This window comes from Ochlerotatus camptorhynchus, unplaced genomic scaffold (genome assembly GCF_037179485.1).
Source record: "Ochlerotatus camptorhynchus isolate MF236.1 unplaced genomic scaffold, CSIRO-AGI_Acam_v1.1 ptg000055l, whole genome shotgun sequence".
In the NCBI taxonomy this organism is placed as follows: Eukaryota; Metazoa; Arthropoda; class Insecta; order Diptera; family Culicidae; genus Ochlerotatus; species Ochlerotatus camptorhynchus.
Genome location: NW_027040545.1, coordinates 2,069,145 through 2,092,473, shown reverse-complemented (window position 1 = coordinate 2,092,473; position 23,329 = coordinate 2,069,145). Strand labels below are relative to the sequence as shown.

General features: G+C 41.4%; 4 protein-coding genes and 1 long non-coding RNA gene across 5 annotated transcripts; 2 read left to right on the top strand and 3 right to left on the bottom strand.

The window, feature by feature from the left end:
• Positions 1-1,171: 1,171 nt before the first annotated feature.
• On the bottom strand, positions 1,172-2,602 carry LOC135717407 (arrestin domain-containing protein 3-like). Its single transcript, XM_065239486.1, has 3 exons — positions 2,446-2,602; positions 1,478-2,392; positions 1,172-1,406 (listed from the first exon to the last, which is right to left on the bottom strand). The coding sequence occupies exons 1-3, from the start codon at positions 2,558-2,560 to the stop codon at positions 1,201-1,203; spliced, it is 1,236 nt and encodes a 411-aa protein (XP_065095558.1). The 5' UTR covers positions 2,561-2,602; the 3' UTR covers positions 1,172-1,200.
• A 216-nt stretch (positions 2,603-2,818) lies between these two features.
• On the bottom strand, positions 2,819-7,647 carry LOC135717294 (arrestin domain-containing protein 17-like). The gene is made up of 3 exons (XM_065239292.1): positions 7,332-7,647; positions 6,038-7,051; positions 2,819-3,028 (listed from the first exon to the last, which is right to left on the bottom strand). The coding sequence occupies exons 1-3, from the start codon at positions 7,444-7,446 to the stop codon at positions 2,889-2,891; spliced, it is 1,269 nt and encodes a 422-aa protein (XP_065095364.1). The 5' UTR covers positions 7,447-7,647; the 3' UTR covers positions 2,819-2,888.
• Positions 7,648-10,186: 2,539 nt separating this feature from the next.
• On the top strand, positions 10,187-11,557 carry LOC135717293 (uncharacterized). Its single transcript, XR_010520311.1, has 2 exons — positions 10,187-11,290; positions 11,357-11,557. It is a non-coding gene; the product is annotated as an uncharacterized LOC135717293 (long non-coding RNA).
• A 1,091-nt stretch (positions 11,558-12,648) lies between these two features.
• Positions 12,649-16,302, bottom strand: LOC135717292 (arrestin domain-containing protein 2-like). The gene is made up of 4 exons (XM_065239291.1): positions 16,159-16,302; positions 15,966-16,097; positions 15,151-15,903; positions 12,649-14,972 (listed from the first exon to the last, which is right to left on the bottom strand). Exons 1-4 carry the CDS (start codon positions 16,271-16,273, stop codon positions 14,845-14,847), a joined length of 1,128 nt encoding a protein of 375 aa, XP_065095363.1. The 5' UTR covers positions 16,274-16,302; the 3' UTR covers positions 12,649-14,844.
• Positions 16,303-20,745: 4,443 nt separating this feature from the next.
• Positions 20,746-22,464, top strand: LOC135717408 (arrestin domain-containing protein 2-like). Its single transcript, XM_065239487.1, has 4 exons — positions 20,746-20,940; positions 21,012-21,179; positions 21,253-22,116; positions 22,178-22,464. Exons 1-4 carry the CDS (start codon positions 20,826-20,828, stop codon positions 22,309-22,311), a joined length of 1,281 nt encoding a protein of 426 aa, XP_065095559.1. The 5' UTR covers positions 20,746-20,825; the 3' UTR covers positions 22,312-22,464.
• Positions 22,465-23,329: the final 865 nt, after the last annotated feature.

Below are 23,329 nucleotides of genomic sequence, written 5' to 3'. Positions count from 1 at the left end.
GATCCCGTGTTCTTTTGCCATTTTCCTTATTGAACGCACTGGATTCACCCGAATCTTCCTTTTGATAGCAGCGATAACCCTCGGAATCCGAGCTGAACTCGGACGACCTGTGGCCACCTTCGCGGATAGTTGTCCTTTCATTTCTCGGTCTAAAACCCTTTTGACGGTCCACCGGGACACTCCCACGGCGATTGAAATGTCTTTTTCCGACATTTGCGCGTGGGACAAATCACGAATACGCTGCCACTTCGTCATGGTGCAACTGTCAAACTAAGAAAATCATTTTCTTTTATACACTGCCTGCTACGGTATGAGCTATAGGTTACGTGCATGCAAAGAAAACCAAGGCATTGTATGCACAGATGAAACGGGAACCTAACATTATCACGCATACGGTACATGTAAGTATGCTGTCAGCAAATTGGAATTCTTATCACAATTCTTATCAGAATTTTCTAGAAATTGTGGTCAGATTTCTCTTAGAGTTTTCATTACAATTTCTATGGAACTATCCTCAGCATTTACTTTCAATTCTGCCTCAGAATTGTCGTTGGAGTTCTCTTGGATTTCTCGTCAAAAATCTCCATGGAATTTTCATCAGAAGTAGAACCATGTAGAACTATCTTCACGGCGAACAATGAGAACAACTCAAATTTGAGTTTAATTTACTCATCAAGTGCAGGATGTCAGCGCTGAGTAAATTTGCATTAAGGTTTGTCCAGGAAAAACTTCACAAATATGAGAAAAATAAAGATTGGATTCACTCAGTATATTGGTATATTGGAAGATTTCTGAAGTTTTCCACAGGAAACCATGAGGCAAATTTTCGCATCGCTGAGCTCCTGCACTTTTGACAATTATGAGTTAACTAAACTCAAATTTGGGTTATTCTTATTCGCTGTGTTCACTATCTCAACTTACTTGGAATTCTCCATAAAATGAACCTGAAACTTTATTCGCATTCTTTTCAGAATAACTTTAAGAATCCTTTCTGGATACATGAAGTTTACGTATACACTAGTGCCACGTTGTGGGAGAATAATGAACTCTTTACCGTCCGAAGGGATTTAGTCAAAAGACAATCACCAACAGATGCAGCTTTCTGTAGGTTCGACACATACCACCAATAGAACACGGAACAACTACAAAACATCACGTTTATTTAAAACAAAGTCCACCGTATTCAACAAATAGAATGCTTCAACATTTATCCATGCCATGTTGCTTCGAATCGGATTTCGAGGTCTGTTCCAGCGCTGGCTGTGCTGGTGCCGAGGGAACTTCTTCGCTGAATCGATAAACCATATATCGCGGTGTGTACTCCCTCCAGCCAATCTCATTGGTTTCCCCTTCATCCTGGATGTTGGCCCTGTTGTCATTGACAACTTCTTCGTAACTAGGTGGAGCTGTGTGTGTGTGAGATTGCAACAGTTTTACTAGGACTAAGTTCTAAGTTTATCAAGAAAGGAGTACTCACGCAAGTCAACGGGGAAGCTTGGAGTTTGCGCGTCCGGAGCGGACATCATCGGTTGAACCACTATCGGAGCGGTCATACTTGCAAGATTGTCGAAGGTGGGAATAGCAATCGTCGTCAACGGGATGGTGCCCAAGGTAATCGGGATGTGTATTTTGGGATTGATGGCCGGACCGGAGATTTTACCTTCCACTTCGACGATGTAGTTGACCGTCAGGACCTGGCAGGTTTTGCTTGTCGGCGGAAGTGGTGGTATGTAGAGATGCTGTACGTAGCTGCCTTTGATCCGTTTATCGACTCCTGCGCACCGAACTTCGGCCATGATTGTGGATAGGGATTTCACACGGGTGTACGGAGTTTGACTGATGAAAGACACAACTCGTAGGAGTTTTGTTGAAAGTTCGTCTAGTTTCTTGTTGCTTTGGTTGTCAACTTCGATTTTAACTGCTATCGTTTGCCCCGGGACGTATCCGGAAATGGGAGTCTCCGCTATAATGAGCATCGGATCGGAGCTGCAGGGTCCGCAGCAGAAGGTTTTGGCCTTTTCCATTTTGGTCGGTAGACGTACGTCGAAGTTCTCTTCGTTCAGATTGACATGACGTAGCACAGTGAACGCAACTTTGTAGGAATGATCGGTCTTCCATGAGCGTTCTAGAATGACCTTGACCGTGTATCGGATGTGTCCGTATTCAGCTTCCAGTGACGTTACCAGGTTGGGTGGTAGGGCACATGAAAACCGATACGTATGAATTCCTGGCAGTATGTCGATGTTGCTTTCGTCTTTGGATCCGGCCAAGTACGTAGTGGTTTGCATGTAGTCCTGCCGGCCACGGTAGTGAACGGTACGGCGGTTATTACCAGCGCCTTCGGTCTCGGACCACTTAACTTCGGCTATACCCTTGATTTGTAGAGCAACTCCTGAAACAATAATCATACTACTTCACAGATGTTGGCACTTTTGTAAATCATACCTTTCACCTTCATCACCTCTCCAAAACGCAGCTCCACGCTTCCGGACAGGGTTTGACCCGGGAAATACACTCCGTGAGGATTTTCATCAAACTTGATTTCGCATATTGTAGTCATTGCTTCTGGACTCTGAAACTGCCAACTCGATACTGCAGTTGTCGATTGTCTAAATGGCATCGACAATGGGACATTGCCATTAAAATTATAATGGTGATAGCGAGCGTGTTGTATATCTGATAAGATAAGACTCAGAGGGGAAATTGTGATTGATTCACATGCATGAGGGTGTTCGTGAATTTGGTATGTGAATTATCGTCGGAAATGTTGACAAACAGTCGCCTCTCCATCTGGATATAACATGAGTTTTTTTTATTCCATTGAGTAAAGAGGCCGAAGAGGACAGAAACTTTAACATATGGGTTAGTTTAGATTAGTGGTTGCCGAGCTACTGTTGGTTCGGATCCGGGTTACCAAAGTTGTACACAGGATAAAGGGGAATGAAGGGTTTGGAATCCATGGGGCTAGGTCCCTCGTCTCCTTCGGTGTTCGTAACGGTGCTCATAGCTTCCTCGTAGGTCGGTGGTGCTGTAAAGTAGATTTGATGAATTATTAAGTATCTTACCTAGACAATCTCTCGACGCCCGAAATGTATTCTAAACATGCCTTTGCCCTCGAAGAGATGCTACCCCGTTTGGCAAACAGACAACCTTCTTTGATGGGTAGGGACGTCACCCAATACTTTTTGGTAGGGACGTCACCCAATTATCGAACTCCCAACTAAAAAGCACCTCAATGAACGAGTGATAACTGTATTTACAAACAAACAAATGGCAATGATTCGAAAGAATTACTCATATCACGCTTACCATCAGTCAATTCCAAATACCACCATGAATCATCCATTAAAAAAAACAAAAGAGTGCTCAACGAACCAATTCAATGTTGACATCGATAGAATCGATAAGACGGCATAGCGCAAATTCATGGCACACGGCATGGCCTACTGCTGCACACGACACTTTCACAGAGCTCTCAAACGACAGCGCTTACTGAGATGGGTTTTCATTTTTTCGAACACCATCATGTCGTGTGAACTGCTGGCAGTGAATGCCTTTAAGGTTCAATTTACTTTGATGCTTTTTCGAAAAATTCAAGAGCAGTTTTTTTCGACGCATTAGTTCAGATTGCAAAATGCTCGCACTATTCGATTCCTTTTGCTATTCTACACAAAATGACGCGAGCTTTTAGCAATCTGAAATAATGCGTCGAAAAGAACTGCTTTTGATTTTTTCGAAAATGCATCAAAGTAAATTGAACCTTAAAAGCTTCCCACCTCGGCTGGGACAGCATATTTCGAGAATTTGAAGCCGCAAAGCGTATAAAAACAATATTCAAAATGCCGTGCAAGTGTAATGGTAATGGTAAGTGAAACCTAACATTTTTATCGTGGTCTTAAATTTACCATTGCCCAGATTGTAGATGCACCGCTGCTTGTGGACAAGACAGACCGTTCTCTGCCGGTTGCAAATGTAACTGCGACAGCAAGAAGGCAACCGGCAAGGATTGCTGCGAGCCAGGATGCTGTCGATTGGATCAAAATGCGCGCATTGGATGACCTTAAGACGCTGTGAAATATTTTGCTTGCGCTTAGGAACTAATTATCGGTCATAATAGATTAATAATCGAATTACGTAAATTGAGAATTGAAGTTTGGGTTTTGCTTCGAAAGAAAGACATTAATTTGATCTTGTGTGTGTGTGTGTGTGTACAATCCAACCCCCACTGTCCGGCAGTGTTATTATGGAAGAAAACTGCTTTTTATTACCCTTAAATTAAAGCAGGTTTAGTCCGGGAGTTAGAAGGTGTTAGCTCTATTGCAGCTCCAGTGACCCATTTCAGAATGCCTGGTAATTCACGACCACTCTGAGGTCACTTTTACTTACAATAAGCCCCGCATGTTCACTCTACCTTTATCAAATGGATAATGGTATCATAAACACACTTCCAGATTCAAAAAATATTATTTCCAAATCTGGCACGTATATAGTTTTGAAATTTGTTCAACTGTATTAAATCGATTTGAATGGACAATTTTGTTTCGAATACCTCTTGATTCATCTGCTGGCAGCACTTACTGGCCCTTACCGGCGACCAACTCATCTGCCCGCAATTGCAACAACGCCTAAATCTCAAAGCTCTCCGAACGTCCCCTCGAAAATGCAATCGAGATATGTATAAGAACAATCTTCAACTGGAACGTACTCACCAAATCAATACATCCGGGAGCAAATTCCCGATGCTTATTTTTCTCTCGCATACCCGTCGTCGTCGAATGGCAAAAAAGGAAACTCGGTGAGCAATTTTGTGACACGGAATTTTCACTGAACATAAACCGCGAATTCACGAATTTCACCACACCCAACTGCGAAACACGTTCAGAAGCACTTTTGGTACAATTTCGATCAATTTAAAAGTTATAAGCGAGCCAACATCAACACCGATTGTGCCGAGCTCTTTCACGCACCTTGCAGCGCGTAAATAATCTGAAATTAAAAATTATCACTCGCGATGCCACTAATTTCTGGTCCGGGAGAAAATCAAACAACGCAGATCGCGACATCTCTTCTGATGCTTGCAAACATGTTGAATCACGTTTTCTTTCTCTATTCTAAAACTTCCCGGAAAGCGAGAAAACTACCAATCACACAATAAACGTCCGGGAGGCAGAGCGCCAGCGATAATCCGGCAATTGCAGCCGAAAACTATGAGAGCGAACGCACGCACAAAACAGAGAACAAACTTAAAACACAACCGTATCCAAAGGCGTTCGAAACTGCACCCGCACTTTAGGTGAATCATCCTGTCGCTAAAAAGCCATGCAGGAGACGGATTCTTCATCGCCTTTAACTGGTTTAGCGCATTGGTCACAGGCGGAAGTCATGCTGACTCAGTTTCCAAAAGTGATTTAGAAACAGCGGTGGAGATGCTCTAATACGCAAAGAGGAATTGGATTCTCAAGATCGCCCAATGCTAGACAGTATACACTACAATATGTCTGATTGGATAACTTTTTCACTGTTTTCACAACACAAAATATGCTCTAATTAGACGATTATCGCAACGAACTGCACTTTCCACTAACAACCAGTACAATATTACAGGTATACCGAACGGAAAAAAAACGAATAACGATAGCCCGTGTGATAAAAAATCGACAAATTTAGCAGCGCACAATCACGACGATGTGAATAACAACAACTACTCAGACATTAATTTGATCTTGTAGGTATAATCCCTGCTAAATCTAAGGAACATTTTCCATATAGCTGTCAGTAAATAGTAAGTAAAGAGCCTGCTGCGGTGAGCCAAGATCTGAGCACCCTATGAGAAATTTTTGAGCTTTCCACAAAATTAGAACTTTCTCTGAACGTCCGAATAAATTCCTGCAACATTCAAACTTCTTAAGAATTACCCATAGTTTTTCTTAGTAATTGATACTACCCATAAAAGCATAACTTTTCTGCCTTTTTTGATTGCCTAATCATATGGGAAAGTTATACTAGACGTAAAAGACTTCCCACCCACGATACTTACGAAGATCATGCGGCTGCACAGCGGTCTGACTTGTCGAAGGCGTTTCGACAGGTGCTCCCATTTGGGTCGCTGCCGTTGAGCTACCGGCCTTGCTCGATTGTTCATCGGTTGGTTTTCCGTCAAACTTGAAACCGTAAGCCGGTGGATAGCCGGGTGGTTGATCCGGATCATCTCCGCCGGAGGGTGGTGGAGGCCTGGCGCTCGGAGGCAGAGCCACCAATGGGATAGTTCCGATCGTAATCGGTGCCTTCAGCACTGGTATGTCGTCGGCCGACAGGTGTATGTAGACTGCCAGCTCGTAAGCTATGGTAATCAGGGGACTAACCGTGGTTGGTGGCAACGACGGAACTAGTAGACTACGTTCGAATCTCCCATCGACATCGTTTTGGACATCCCTGTTTTCAATTTTAACGACGCTCTGCGAGTCGGTTCTGGACTTCTCGTAGGGTTCTGTCGCAGAGTACGTCTCGTGTTTGTACAATTTGATCCGAATGCCGTGGATGGAGGCACTGTTGTTATTCTTCCATACAACTGCTACCGGGATGCTTTGACCTGAGACGTACCCAGTGCTGGGGATTTCCACCGTGATGTCCATTGGGTCCGATTTGAAAATCCACCAACCAGAACTTTTGCTAAGCTCCAGCTTCTTGGGCTCCCTCAGCGAGGGATTGTCGTTGAGGTTCACATTGCGAAGCACTGTGAACGCTTCCCGATAGGTTGTACTCTGCTGGGAAGGTCTCTCTATGACGACTGTGGTGGTATACCGAATGTGGCCGTACTGCCCTTCGAAAGAAGTCGGCAGCGAATCCGGCAGGGGACATGTGAAATTGTGGACATGCGTTCCCTGGGGTATCTCAATAGCGACAGGGGCAACCTGGGCACCTACGAGATAGGTTAGAGTATTGAAATAGTCTTGACGTCCATTGAATTGTCGAGACCGGTGCCGTTTGCCGTGCGGTGGACGACGTTCGCTCCATTGAACAATGGTGAAGCCTTCGATTTTGACGAAGACAGCTGGAAGAAGAACAAGTGTGTATCATAACAATAACAGTCTGCTGGAATGAGTCATCGCTTGCTATAATTTTTACACGTTCAAAAAATGTATCACTCATCAAGCACTCTCAGCACATTTGCTTTGCCCGTCGTGACGTAGATAGAGCTCAGTTAGCAGACCGCATACGCGTTTAGTTGTTTTGTTTTGCTACAACTTCTGCTTACTTATGTCATCGATCAAGGTCAACGAAACGCATTCACTCCACAGTATTTCAAATTTACATCATGCTTTGCTTCTTACCATTCACTGTCTCTGGTTCCGTCGATTCCAGAACAACACTTCCGGATAGGATTTGACCCACGTAGAATATACCCTGTGGGTTATTGTCGTAACGAATCTTGCAATTGATTGTCATTCTGGCACGTTCACAAAAACTTTCCCTTAATAAATACAAGGCCCGTTTCCGAGATTACGCGACAAAGTAGGCTTGTACGGAATATCACTTGTGGCTCCGACTGATCACCGTTGATAACTAGATGCGTTGTTGGTTGGTTGAATATCGTCGTAGCTATAAATTTGTGTTTGGTTTCGACTTTGGCTCCTTCGCTTCGCTGTCGTGCACGATCATCATCTTGATGATCGCGTTGTGGCTGGAAAAAAGAAACACGTATACCGTGCTGAGTGGAACCAAGGTTGCAAAGACTCATTTCAGCTAAAACAATGTTTTTCTAAATTATGAAATAATTAGATGCCATGATCAAATTTTGAATTGGTAGGATACAAGAAGAGGTTGCAAAGAATGAGTTTGACATATTAAACCTGTTTATTTCACTTCATGAGAGTCACAATCAGCGATTTTTCACAAACTCACTCACTCACTCACTCACTCACTCAGCGATCAGCAAATCGCTGATTGTGACTCATAGAAAGCAAAATTTACAGGTTTTATGTTTCCAACGCATACTTTGTAGCCTCTTCTTGTAAGTTACAAGTAAAACATGCCATCATACCATCTTTTGGTTTTATTATTCCGAAAAACATTATTTTAGCTGAAATGAGTCTTTGCAACCTTGAGTGGAACCACGAAGAAGTGACCGGTTTGGTGGTGCTGTTGCATCAGCAGCAACAACAAAACCCACTGAACCGCGAAGGTTCATTTGTGGCTATCAGACTGCTCTGTAGTCCTGGGACACAGCTATTTTTTTTTGTAAATTTACATTTAGCACATCAATGTAATTCATTTGTTCAGTTGAAATTGGTTTGATTTTTACTGACCAACGATATAAATTGACATGAACCTGTAAATTTCAGCTTTAATTAATTGATTTTCAGATAGTTAAACGTGAAATTTTTCTATTTAAAAACCTGCTACAGTTGGTAGTTGAAATTTACAAAATATTTTTATATGTGGTGCCCGGTCGAGGTCGGTGAGAAATTTCAAACCTAAGAGATTTTATAGAATTGGACCGGGAATCCCGTGCCATAACTGATGGGGTCATAATGATATTTTGAAATATGTTATGCATTGTCTCACCCCTTGATGATATTAATTATGATTGATGATTAATTTGCGAGATCCTGAGCCAGCATTATTCAGCATCCCAGACATATCGAAATGTCCTAAATCTCTGATATTATCTTGGATATTCATATTATCCATTTTTTCAAGATTCTGGATTTTGCAAAAATATTCAATATTCCGGATATTGAAATTTTTTCTCAAGACCCAGAAGACTTCTCTTATAGTTAACTTCCCTTTAAATATGCTGTCAACTTTCTCCGACAGTCCTTCAATTTGAAACTAAAGTTCTGGCCGACAACAACTCGGCAGCACGAGACTCATCGAACTGTGTCTCAGAGTCGGCGCACTGCTGGGCAAACTGGAGGGGCTACGCGGACTAAAGGGCACTCAAGCTTTCATATTAACTGAAACACAGGTCGGATCAACTTAGACACTGTATTTCTCCTTATTAAGTATGGTGTGAATTGTTGGATGTGGTCGATTTTCTGGCACATAATTTTGACGACGATGACGATTACGAAGTCTGCGGTTCCGGAACGATTCTGTTGATGGCGGACGATATAAGGCCGATCTTATCGGCAAGATGGTGGCACCACCGCTCGCTGAGAATCCGGAACAATTCCGGCAATGGCGGATTATACAAGGCTGGCCTTGTCGGAAATATGGCGGTCCACTGACTAGTCTACCGATGACTACAGTGAGATGGCGGTCGGACTAGCGCGTCTACCGTACGTCGACTGTGGTGCGATGGGGTTGGTTTTAGCTGATACAGCGGTTTGTAGAGATGGTTCCGGCACAGGCGCTTCCTTATGACGGAGCCGGTCGACGACGCCAAGACCACCCTCTGTCGAACCGGGAAGGGAAATTCTCCTTTACTTGTCCTTTACGTTTAGGTCAAAGCAACTAAAACACCACCTAGACGGTAGCGTGCAATGGCGGCTAGAATGTAAAGAATTACTCGCCAACCAGATAGCGAATGGATGAAATGAAAAGGTCCTCTTCACCTTGATTCACAGCTCCATAGACACTTCTGGTCTACACGCTCGCCTGAGATAAAGTGAGCGATGGCCATTCCTTGAGCATCGCAGAACCCTTCAGCTCATCACCCGTGACTCCATGCCATGCGGCCATGCAAGCCTTAAGCATGGTCATATCGTCTGCCCAGTGGGTTTCACCGCAAGTGTTATACGGATTTTCTTGAAGGCTCGATCACATGGTGCAAATTGAAAATATTGTTCATGACGGTTACAACATTTTGATAAAACTCCTGTAGACTTTCTTATATTTTTTGTGATCATTTATTTAGAAATCATTGCTTAGAATTTCTATAGACTTTCCTTTGTGTATTTCATGTGATAGTCAAGCAAACATTTTGTATATGTCGTATGAACCTCCCGTAAAAGTTCTCTAAATTGAGTTGAATCTCTTAAGACTGTAAGTAAGTAAGTAAGTAAGTAAGTAAGTAAGAGAGAGAATCTCTTAAGACTGTAAGTATTTCAGAACTTCTCTTAAAAGTTCTGTGGACCGGGCTTTAGATGTTTTGCAAACGTTATTTGATTGAATTTTCATAAGCAATAGTTTGATCTTCTCGTGGAAGATTTGGTAAGTCCTGTAATTTCAACTATATAATCTTATGAAAGACATCCTGCGCGCTTAGTACAGAAATTTGGTTAATACCTTATAGATTACTTCAAATTCCTGTGAAACTTTACTTAAAGTTCTGTCGAGTTTCCCAGTAGTCCAGTGACTTTACTTTATATGTTCTGAAGAAATCTTGTGGAGTAGTTTTTCCACATAATTCCTTTTGACCCCTTTTAGAAGTCTTGTGAATGTCTCCTCAAATTTCTCGAAGGTGTTCTGCGAACTATTTTTTAGCGGTACCTATTTTACGACTGTTTAAAAGTTAAAAAAAAAATAACATTCACTGTAAGTTCTGGTATTGTGATCGTCTCTAATAATGTAAACCATGAATTGTCAGAAGAATTATCAGGCTCTACAACCATTGAACACTTATGTGAATATTCTTTACAATTGTTAGGGTTAATAGATTTAAAAGACAAGGCTATGCAAGGAAAATGAACATGTGGCTAATGTGCCAAAACATATTTTTGACGGCTTTTTGATCAGTAGATATTGAAATATTTAAACAATTACAATACCTCATAAACAGCAAACGTTGAATGTCTAACCAATATTGGTTTTGATTGCAATTCCACCGAGAGCATTGCTTCCACCCGTCACTGCAACTTCCTATAAGTATCGAAAAGAATACCTAAGAAAGCACACGACCAGAGAGTACTGATAAGAGGAGTAGGTTACTACCGTGTATTTAGTCACTATCTCAAGTCTTGAGAGCAAAAAGTGTGGCCGATCCGACGTCACTATACTACGCGTATCCAATGTTTACTTCGATAGATATGATTACCGACGATAGCGCGGATTGGTTTGCGATTCACACGGCAGCGCCTACTGAGTGGTGGCTGATACAGCGCTGCACACGACTCTTTCACAGTCATCAAACGCTTACTGCGATTTTTCTTGTTGTTCATGTCGGGTGAACACAGAGGATAATTCCTATAAAAGTTAACACCTCGATCGAGAAGGTATCATTTGGAAGATTGAAACTAACCGAATAGTTCAAACAAGTAATTAGCGATCTATAAGCTCGTTCGTGAACCATATCCAAAGGAAAATTACCAATATTAAATCAAAATGCCGTGCAAGTGTTGTAGTAATGGTAAGTGGTGACGGTCATGTGTAGTGTTCAATTTGAGTTTTAAATATTGCTTACTTTCCTGGGTAGATTGCAGATGCACCGCTGATTGCGGACAGGGCAAACCATGCACTGCCGAATGTAACTGCAACTGTGACTGCAAGAAGGAAACCGGCAAGGATTGCTGCGAGTCAGGATGCTGCAAAAAGTGAACCGCATACACGTGTTGGACGATAGGAGCAGCTAAATTTGTGATAGTGCGAATTGAACAATCGGTCATAATAAAAATTTCAGAAGCATAAAACGTGATGTTTTGATTTTTCTATATCCGACATAAGGACCCGATTTTGTCAGCCCCCTTTTTGAAAATTTTAACCTGAAACGTATGATCTTATTGCATCAAAGTATATCATAAACATCCATCTTCATGATGAATGAGAAAGATTTGGAACTACGATTATGTGAAATTGAGAGGACGCACAGAGTTGATGTCTTGACTTAGTTAGGATAATAATTTTGGTAGATATAAAAGCTGTGCATCTTCAAACAACAGAGATATACGATGTTTTGTAAAAGTTTTAAATTCAGTCAAATGCAAACTTTTATCATTTTTCGTCGATCGGTTTTGGTATAGTCAATCTTTTCCAGATTATTTTTAGAGTACTAAAAATAAAGATCATATGAAAAAAAAAATACATGATTTTCTGAATGTTTTTTTTTTCAAAAAAGTGCAAGCAAACGCAAAGTTTATCAGCTACTAAAAAATCAAATAGATCAACATCAAATAAACTATCATTCCTCAAAATATCTCAGAGCTATATTCCTGGGTATATTGAGATATATTTGGGATATTAGGATTTGAAACGAACAATATATTTTATTGAAATGATCATATTATTCTATTATGTAAATTAGTATGGGTCAAGTTTATATGGCGGATCACAACCCCATGGTCCTCTCAGATCATCCAAAACTGTGCCAAATGTGAGCGAATTTCAATTTGGTTACGATCTGGAACTGCGGGAGAATCATAAAATTTGCATGGGAAATGTATGGGGAATGGAACAAAACACTTTGCTTGCCAAAAATTCAAAAATTGATTATTCTTTGCCTAATCGGGGACTATAAGCTCTAAGGCATTCATTCGAACTTCAAATAGTGTATTGAAAAAAAAAATAATAATAGATGGTATTTAAAAATAAAACAAATTAAAATTCCAAATTTAAGTAAGAAAACAACTGATAAAGAAATCAATAACAAAAAAACGTATTTGTAATATTTTCAAACATATATTTATCAAACAGCAAAAATGATAACTTTTCTTTAATTTTCAAAATCGACACTTGAAAATGAACTAAAATCGTAGAACATCACCTTTTATTAAAATTTTGGAATCGTTTATTTGGTAGACTCAAATGTCTTAAGCGACTCTACGGAGCCGAGGAAAATTATAATTATCTTACAATTTATTTACGGCATACACTAATCCGAAGCCGTGTCGGAGGGGACTTGTGGTAAGTTCTGCTTGTTCTTCCTAAGAGGCGAGTTACCATTTATTTCTGCTTTCTCCTGTGCCCGCAACTCCTTTCTCTTCTGTTTTTCCGAAGCCAAACGCTTGGCTTCCTCCTCATTTTGGTTTTGCTTCCAAAACTTGTTTGTAGTTCTCTTTGTTTCGGTACTGGTTTCTGTCACATCTTCTATTTCCATCACCTCTTCTTCAAGCACCTCAACCACTTCGTCTTTTTCATTGTTGTTGCTATCGAACGGTACATCTCCCATTAACACCCCTGCGTATGTGCTACCGCTAAGTTCTTCGTCTAGTTTGTCATCGGTTTGTCGCTTTGCTGGCTGTTTGCGAGACTTCCACTGGGGGTAGGAATTCATCCGATGCCATCGTACACTGGTGTGCATGTCGAGACCCAGCGCCGCAGGAATTTTCTCCCAGATAACACGCTCAACTTTACCGTACTTCCCCAGCACCATCGCTATATCATGGCATATCCGCACGTATTGCATTTTACCTCCCGCAGGCGAAATACGAACCTTCAACCTGACGAAAATTCATTCATCACTGTTGTTCCGGAAAGCATATCCCTAATAAACGGGTACCATACACTAACGATATCATAGATGGTGCGAGCATACTACATAAAGTTGGGATGATATTCCGAATTGGTGGTTAGGCGCTTCTTATGGTTATTGTTTATGCGGGATAGCATAGAATCCTCCGACTTAAACTTAATAAAATCCGATTTCTCCTCCGATATCCGATATGATGCTTTCATTTCAGCACCGTTCGCATCAAGTGTCTTGATTAAATTAGCAATCTCGGCCCAGGTGGGTCACGCCACATCAATTTTCAAAGTCCATACTTTGGAAATAGATGCTATATGCTTTGTTTCTGTACTACTCATTACCAGCAGTAGTGTGCTTCCAACGGCGACGCAAACAATAAATTATCACCGAGCTGCAGTCAAGAACAATGCGCACGATAGCTACTCGAGAAAATAAACTGTCGACAGCGTGACTGACACAGAGGTACAACCTGCATCCTCGACATCTTTTTCTTAATTCGTTTAATTAAAGTTGGTCTCTGTTCCGCAGTCCAATGTCAATCATCAACGTACATCGATTACCATTAATTGAGCACTGTGCGAACCCTAACCGAAATCTCTCCGTCCCTTTTCCTCGCCCGTCAATTTTGACAGTTGACACGGTGAGGTATACGAGTTCAAACTTAAAATGCTTTTATTTTGCAAAATAAGCATTTTATTTAAATCTGGTTAATGCTACGTTAGTAGAAAACTCTTAAGGACTACTCAATATATATATATATATAATATAGAAAAAATAATTTCTTTTCAGATTTGTAGGTGTATACATAGATTTCAGTTTTTCTACCACTGTAGCCAACAACCAGATTTAAATAAAATGCTTCATTTGCAAAATAAAAGCATTTTAAGATAGCACTCGTATACCTCTCCGTGAAAAATTTTGAAACCATCATCACTTTCATATAGCGAATTTGTTTATTATTCAGTTCCAACCTGGATCGTGTATCAAGATTGGGTCTGCTTGTTTTCTGAAAAACGTCAGTTTGATCGTTTGTTTTTAAAAACCTAACTCAGGTTGAGGTTCGCACTGACAAAAAGTTCGGCTCCAACCCCGATAATAAACAAATTCGCTAATAGTTTGTCTATTCTCCACGAGTGCCAGCTTTGATTTGCCAATTGCGTGCAGTGTTATCTTGACGACAGTTGAATGCCAGGGAAGTGGCTTCCACACCTGGGTAGGGACCAACTAAAGGGGCTGAATTTATAAAGATACATGTCAAAATTGGAACAATCGATTATCTGTCAAAGTCATAGGAAAAGTTATTCCAATCGAGCAGAAGACCTGTCAACCGGATAAGATGTCGCCTCTTTACCGAATTGAGTCTCTTTAGGACCAACGTGCCTCAACAGGAGTGACAGAACTGAATTTTGGAACTTCATAGTTAGTTCTCTCATACTCGTTTTGTGTTTGTAGCACCGGTCTTCACTGTATATTATTAGATCGTTGGAAGGTATGCAAATAATTCAGTTCCACTTGGCACAACTGTCGAACTTGTACAACACCGGGTTCCTTGGAAATAACGCCTGAAAACCGATGGCGGTTGGCTCGTTATCGTTGACATTCACAGCCGTTCCACCGTAGCTGGGTGGTACTGAAAAAAGAAAACGATTGTATACAACAAGTAGGTTTGCGCTTATTCGTTTATCAAAATGAGTGGTCAAAGTGCGAGTTTACGTTTGTTCGTCTGGGTATCTTTAGTACACTTATTCCTTATGAAGCAAGACATAAGTGCACCGAAGTTTCAGTGGCAATCAACAATAACAACTTACAGATGTTATCCGTACCGGGCGATTCCGGCGCCGTTGGTAATGGTAACGCAAGGGTCCATCCAATTTGATCGACATTTGGTTCAGCCGTCGTCGGTGGTAACGTAAACGGGATGGTTCCGATGGTGATGGGAATTTCAATTTCAGGGTTGCTGTGACATCCGTCCACATGGACTTTTACCACGAGCACGTAGTCTATGACAAGAACGGAACATTTCCCAGTAGGGGCGACGGAAGGAACTTTGAGCTCCTGTGTATATTGAGCTGATTTATCGTTTCTCACAGTTGTCCACACGCTGGCCAGCCTTTCATCGACAACACGAGTTTTTTCTCGTGGAAATTCGCTGATGTAAGACACCTTCCGTTCTAACTTACTTTTGATACCGATAACTTCAACACTGCTTGTGTTGTTGAGTGCAACTGTGATGGGTATTTTCTGACCTGGAACATATCCGGTCACCGGTAGTTCAACACCGACGTACAGTGGGCTAGACAAGCAAAGCCAACAGCAGAAGGTTTTGGTTCGTTTTTCCTTTCTGCACTCTTTCAACGTGAGAATGTGTTGGTTGAGGTCCAATGGTTTCAACACTGTAAAGGCAGCGGTACTCGTTTGGTCGAATTTCCATGGACGATCAAGGATGGCTCGAACAGTGTATCGAATTTTCCCGTAATCTCCTTCGAACGAAGTAGGAACTTCCGTTGGGATTGGACTGGAGAAGTTGTACACGTGTATCCCGGCCGGTATCTCAGTGTTGCCTAGAATCGATTGAGGTGGGTCTTAATCCCAGTAAGTGGTAAAAATGTTTGTTAAAAAAAACCATAGCTTTGCGGAATTAGGCTGGTCTCTGCACGCAGTAGTTCCTCCTTCCCGCTGTAGGTCACCTTACTATTCCTGCCTTTTCTTTCAGTCCACTTTACTTCGGCGCATCCCGAAATTACTAATCTGAAATCTTGAAGATTATAACACGAGTCAAACATATCGGAATTCCCATGGAACGCTGTTTATCCCACCATTCACCAGCTTCGGTTTATCCAAGTGCAGCTCTACGGAGCCGGACAGCGTTTGCCCGCCTTGGTAGATTCCTTGAGGATTGTCGTCGAAGCGGATTTCGCAGCGCTGCACCATTCTACCGCCTTTTCCGTAAACCTAATCACCTACAATGTAGGAACGGCTATTAATATCATAAGATGAAAAAGGGGCGCAGCAGATAAGTAAATTCTTAGAGCAACACGCTAACTCACCAACGCGACGGCTCTCACGGTACTGAAACTGAGAGACAAGATGATTCCCGGTCTCATACTCAGACAGATAGATTAACGTATAGTGTGAATATAACCACCGAACACAAACTTCCATCTACCCACTATTTACTACACATGTTTGAAATGGTTCTGACGCTGGGTGCTTGTATAATTTGCGTTCTTTGCCAGGAGGTAGATCTATAGACACTGTATGTATACGGGTTAATGAGGTATTCACTTTCTTTCAAGAATCGTGTTTCGCTTTTGGTGTGATTTCGTCCCTAATAAAGAAATACAACTTATTGCTACAATGCAATACCGTGGACCCCGGTTAATATTAACGACCCTCATATTTGCGGGGTTTATTTTTAATTTGAGCTTCTAGTTCACTTTTCTCCTTTCCATCCATTCCAAATGACGTTTGAGCAAGTTTTAATTTTACTTTTAAAATTTGCGTTTTAATTACTGGCGTGCAGATAAGCGGGTTCAAACTAAAAACTGTTCAGATTTAAAAACGGTTAGATTACCGGGGGTGTTCCTGGGGTGCATTTTGAAGGCACTTACAACTTTGTAGAGCATTGAAGCATCGCTTTTCGCAGGCAATCGGTGATAATTTTAGTAATCATAGCAACAGTCGCACATTCGTGCAATTTTCAATAGTTACATTTTGAAAAAAAAAAAAATGATTAAGTCCGTAATTTAACAGATGCGTAAAAATATTTCTGTTCGATTGGTGTTAAAATTATTGAAATTGGTCCAGGCGCAGCTGAGCTATTAACGTTCAAAATCTTTCATAATTTTGTTACATGTTCCATTTTCGGTTTTCACAAAGTGTACCTCCATATAGAAATCACAGACGTAGTCCTACGTCAAAAAACGAAAAATCAAAGTTCAACTCGAAACCATCATCTGTGACGATGTTACATCAGCTCCTTCCTCGACTGAATTGCTATATCCAAATTGATAGCTGTGCTTGCGAAGAACTCTTCCTATATTCTCGATATACGGACTTGGCTTAAGTTTATTCAGCGTATGTTGTGTGGAAGAATTTTTGGTACGACATGTCGATAACTTCCACATTCTTCTACGTTGTGCTCACAACAGCCTTGAAGTCTGAAAAGGTTATTATTGGATCACCAATATGATTCCGCATTCCTTTTTCCACCGTCGCGTGAAAACTGTCCGGACTCGAAGAATTTGAGAACCAACTCCTTCAACTGAATCGAATTTAAATTCATCAAAAGAATCAGGTGAATGAAAAGGTTCCAGTTTCTGTTCTGGCTGGAGCAGTTGTCCAACCAGATGGTAACCTGGATCCCAGTCTTGTGATTATTCGGTGGAAGCAAGTGTGTTCCAAATACTTAAGGCATATAGAGCAATCTTCACAGCAAAAAATAAATTTTAATATTACATCCAAGAGGATGCACTTCAATCATGTCGAAAATCTCATGTAATTTTCATGGCCACAAAATAGGTTAGGTTATCTTTATTAGCGAGAATTTCAGCTAGAAGCTGGTTCATCTCTTCCCACAAAAATAAACAAATGTAGTAAAAGCAGCGTAATGTCAGTTCATGCACTGTATTAATGATAATTTTATCCTTTTTGGCAAGTAATATTACACCATGTTTTTGATACGATTGACATGCATCCACTTTGACGTGATATCAAAATTAATTTTTTGCTGTGTTCATTTGCAGAGGCGTCTTCGATTTGCATGCTCGCGCCGATAGTGGGATATCGTCGGGTTGTATGATTGCATCCCTTTTGGCCGAATCTCGAATATATTTTGCTCTTTTCGAAGCTCTCGGTTCACCGTCTTCTCTTCACTCTTCACTCTGAAGTTCTCCTCAGAACTACTCTGAAGTTCTTCTCAGAACTACTCTGAAGTTCTCCGCAGACTAACTCTGAAGTTCTCCTCAGAACTACTCTGAAGTCTCCTCAGAACTACTCTGAAATTCTCATCAGAATAACTCTGAAGTACTCCTCAGAACTACTTTGCAGTTCTCCCCAAAATTATTTTGAAGTTCTCCTCAGAATTACCTTTAACTTCTCCTCAGAACTACTCTGAAGCTCTCCCCAGAATTTCATTGACCTTCTCCTCAGAACTACTTTGAAGTTCTCCACAGAGCTAAGTTCTCGTTAGAACTACTCCGAAGCTCTCCTAAAAACTACTCTAGATCTTCGATGAAGTTTTCAACATTGTTTTTGAAATGTACGAAGTTGTCTGAATATTCTCTTGAAGATCTTTAAGCTTTCCCGATAGTCAGGACTTCCCTAAAGATATCTTGAATCCCCAGAAGTTCTTTGAACTTCTCAATAAATTATAGTTCTCTGGACTTCCCTAAAATTCCCGGAACATTCCTTAAGCTCCCGCAGTTTTCCTGATATTCATAACTCTTCTCCGAAGCTCTCGTCCTGAGTACTTAATATGACCACCAATGATCATATTTTTTAATTGACCACTTTGTCAAGCAGTTTTGGCGTGACTTTCTACCAGCAATTTCACAAAACTGGACCAACTAATTTCTATTTTTTTATGAAACGCACAAATGTTGGCTACTTTTCTCGTGGTTCTAGAAGAAAAAATCTCAAAATAATGTTTTATTTCAAAGTTCGAGTGGTAGTAAACGTCATTTTAACTGCTCGAATGAAGTGGTTAATTCTCATGTAATTTGTTGTGTCGCATGTAGGTGTTGGTTAAAGAAGAATCTAACCACTTCCCCAAGGGTACCCGGAACATGTCCGGATGCATTGTTCTAACTACTTACTACCTTGTATGATAATTTGGTTTACGCCGGTTCTGGTTAATTCAAAATTACAAAAAAAAATACAGCTGAAAATATTGAGCTCTTCTCAGGTTGCCGTTCAACCGCACCGCGTTTTTCCAAAATGTTGAAAAAAAAATGCGTTTTGGTACAATTCCGCTTTCGCCGCAACGCGCTTATTGTGGGTAGTCAAATGGATTTCAGTATATTGGAAAATTTGCGCTTGCCGCTATGCCGCTTTCATTGTGTTCAGCCCTTAAGAGTTGTTTATTAAAGTACTTCAGATTTAGTATATGCTAGTACTTAATTTTTTTTCCAACGAAAAATTTACCAATTTAGCGAAAACCGTAAAAAATTTCAAATGCATTTTTTGCGATTCAACGTTTTAGCGAATGGGACAAGGATGCCCCACACGGCAGATTAGCCCCCGTCCCATAAGAAATAAAGAATAAGAGCACCGAAGACACCAAAACGATTAGACGGAAACTCGCATTTTTATCACACTTTTAAAAATTTCCCCTCTCTGCCCTCTTCACTTCCATCACGTTTTTCCTATACCGAATGCATTACTTGTCACACATTTGTAAGACGCCTTCTCCCCGTTAGAGCGTGACGGACTTAATGGAAGCTCTCTAAGATAAGTTTACCATAAGATGAATTGTGAACCTCTTCTCGAAAAAATAGAGTTTATAAAATATTTAACTTGATATTCAACCAATTAGTGACTGGACTAAAAACTGTATCCAAATCTAGACTCCAGTTGTCGTCAGTGCCTACTTCGATCAATTTCACCCATTCCTTTATGATTCGCACGTGGACGTTAACAGGTGGTTAAATTGTTGAATGAAGTCCATTAGAATCTTCAGCTCTCTGAGAGATTTTAACAGTGGTCTGCTGAGAAAGGATGCCGATATTAAAAATATTGCAATATTGATACCTTCGTTTCAATAAGCCAAAATATGGGTTCAAGCGAGGGTTCAAGGGCAGTTTAGGCCGGGATAGGAACGAATGCATGGACAGTGGCAATAAGCCAAAGCATATTATTTGTGCTTGTGGCCTTTGTTTATGCCGGGTATGACCCTGAGTGCATCCATAAGATCTTGACGCCAGATTGAGAAAGAGGCAGAAAACACCATCACCAACCTAGCGAATATACATACATACACTAAGCACGTAATTCTCGTAAAGAGATGTCTCACAGGTCCACCGCAATAGATGGCATACTCTCTTTATATTATTAGTAAATAGTGCAACTATACAGCCACTATGGGGTTGTTCATTAACTACGTAGACAGGTTTTTGTGATTATTGACCCCCCCCCCTCCCCCTGCATAGACAATTGTCCATGCATTTTTTTTAATTTGTATGGGCCGTGGATAATTGCCAAGCCAGAACCCTCCCCCCCCCCCTAAACTGTCTACGTAGTTTATAAACAGCCCCTATCACGTAGAAAATTTAAGTAGTGGTTAAATCGTTCACTATGCAGCACGTGTGTGTTTGCGGGGTGCCACCTAGCTGGTCTCATTTCTCTCGGTGTTTGTAAACACGCAACCAAAACCGAACGGTGAGAGATGAGATGCGGCATGCCTGTGGTTAGTGTTCTTTAGGGTGTCGTCGGAGTGGAATGTTGTTTCGCGGTTCTCCGCCATCGTCGGCCTTGTTGATTCAAAATGCCGACTGAATGTGAAATCAAGTTCGATAGCAACCCAAATGGAGTGTACTTCTCAGGTCAAACGTTGACCGGACATGTGGAGCTGCGCCTGGACAATCCAAAGAAAGTTAAAAGTAAGTTTAAGGGGCAAGAAATTCCAACATTCAAGGTCGTCTGCAGAAGTTTACCACTCCCGTCGTTTCAGACTTAAAATTAATCATCTCCGGATGCGCGGAAGTCAAATGGACAAAGAACAAAATCAAACGCAATGGAGCAGCAGTAGTAAACCGCTCGGGGAGAATAAAGAGAGAAACGTACTCGGGAAAAGAGGAGTTTATAACTTCAGAGTTTGCTTTGATTCCTCGAGTCGATGGTCAGTTTGATTGCTCTAGAGGCAAATTGGAATGAGTCATTTTTTCTTCTTTGTCAATCAATTCTCTTTACAGATGACGCCATCGAAATACCGGCCGGGACACATGAGTACACATTCTCGTGCCAGATACCTCCACAGGCGGCCACATCGTTCGAGGGGGAACTCGGAAAGGTTCGATACACCATACGTGCCGTTCTCGTCCGGCCGTGGAAGTTCGATCAAACCTGCACGATTGCCTTCACAGTATTACAGCCATTAGATCTGAACCAAGAGGTAACTAAACTTGGCCAACCCAAGAAAATAGACCGATCCAGAAGATTCTGTTGCTGGCCATGTATTTCCGGTCCAATGAGCTTCTCAATTGAACTACCCGTAAGTGGATACGTTCCAGGTCAAAAAATTCCCATTACTGTAAGCCTGAACAATGCAAGTAACGTGCCTATTCGTGGGATTAGAAGTAAGCTCGTGCGAAAAGTTTACTTCATAAGTCAAACACCGAGCCGAAAAACCAGATCTGTGACGAAAACGGTGACCAAAATTTTGACACCGGTTACAAACGACGAATCCGATCAATACACGCAGGATCTGATGATTCCTGCCACCGCTCCGACCGGAAAATGTTCGATCCTAACCATAGATTACGAACTCAAAGTGCAAATACAACTGGGCGGTTGCCGATCGAATCAGGAATATACCATTCCCATTACCATTGGAACTGTTCCTTTTACGACGACAACGCCAACATCAGCAACAGTACCACCATTAGCACCAACAGAGGACGTAATGAATGTTTCCGGTTTGGGGTGGATCGGTGGAATGCCAATACCTTCTGTAGCCAATAGTGTTCCCCCGTCGTCCATGCCGTTACTTCCCAATGCGCAAATGTCACCAAAACCGCCTTATCCTACATCTCCAGCACCACCGGCGATTGGATTTTGTAAGTTTAGGCTTGAACTTCCACTTCTAATTTATCTAATCACTGTTATTTTCCTTTTCAGTGCCTCCCAGTTACCAGGAGGTCATGAATCAGTCGGCAGTCAATATGAATGACGGCGAACCGAACGCGATCGGATTCCAAGCGTACATTCCGAGATATCCGGTGTACAACTTTGGTTCTCCGGTGAGAATGTAGAATGTGATCCAACCAATACTCAACGGGCAATTTTTTTTTACAATCGCCGTTTGACGGGGGCCTGCCTTTGCTAAGTCGGTAAAGGCGCAGCTACAGAACAAGACCATGCTGGAGGTGGCTGGGATCGATTCCCGGTCCGACCTAGGTTTTTTTTTTTGGAATATTTCTCGACTTCCCTGGGCACATAGTATGATTGTAGAATTATTATACTAATGCAAAAATGATACAGGCATCGAAAGCTCTCAAATAATAACTGTAGAGGTGCATCTAGAACTCTAATAGGTTTGGAATGCGAAGAAGAAGAATAATAATAATATTTGACGTAAAGTGCATTTAATTTTATCACCGCACACATTATGTTTTAAGCATTTTAAAATTAGTTTTGTATTCAACGTACTGAATAAATAGATCTGAATATAGGAAAAGGTAGTAAAAATAAAATTATTTTCACACCAGTCTGTAGCTCGAAAAATAGCCGTTCTCAAATGTTCCATACCTCACTGACTGCACTTCGTCATTCCTGTCTAATAGTTATTTATGTTGGTGTAACAACGGTCATGCCACCTTTCACTACACACCTTGATGCAAAGAGCTATCCTGTAGTGACAGTAATAGCGAAAGAGACGGTAGCAGAGCGAGAGCGCAGCTTCAGCCTTCTGCTGTGTGCGCCATTTTGTATCATTCGCAAAAGTAAACTCGATGTGTGTAGATCTCGTGTAAATAAAGTTTATATCATCAAACATTAAAAAACTCGGCATTTCATTCCGCTGGAACTTCAGTCCAAGAGGTTATGGGCCCAGTTATCGTTGGAAGTGCTTGAGTTTTTTGTTGTTCGCGGAACGGTAGTGGATTTTTTCACCGGTGTTGTGAGTCGTTCGAATCGGATCGTAACTTTGCAAGTGACCGAGTTTTGCTTGTGGAAAACAAGATGGCGGACATGAAAGTGACGATCGAGAAGTTGAACGACGGTAATTACGCGGTATGGAAATTCAAGATGCGTTTGCTGCTAACGAAGGAG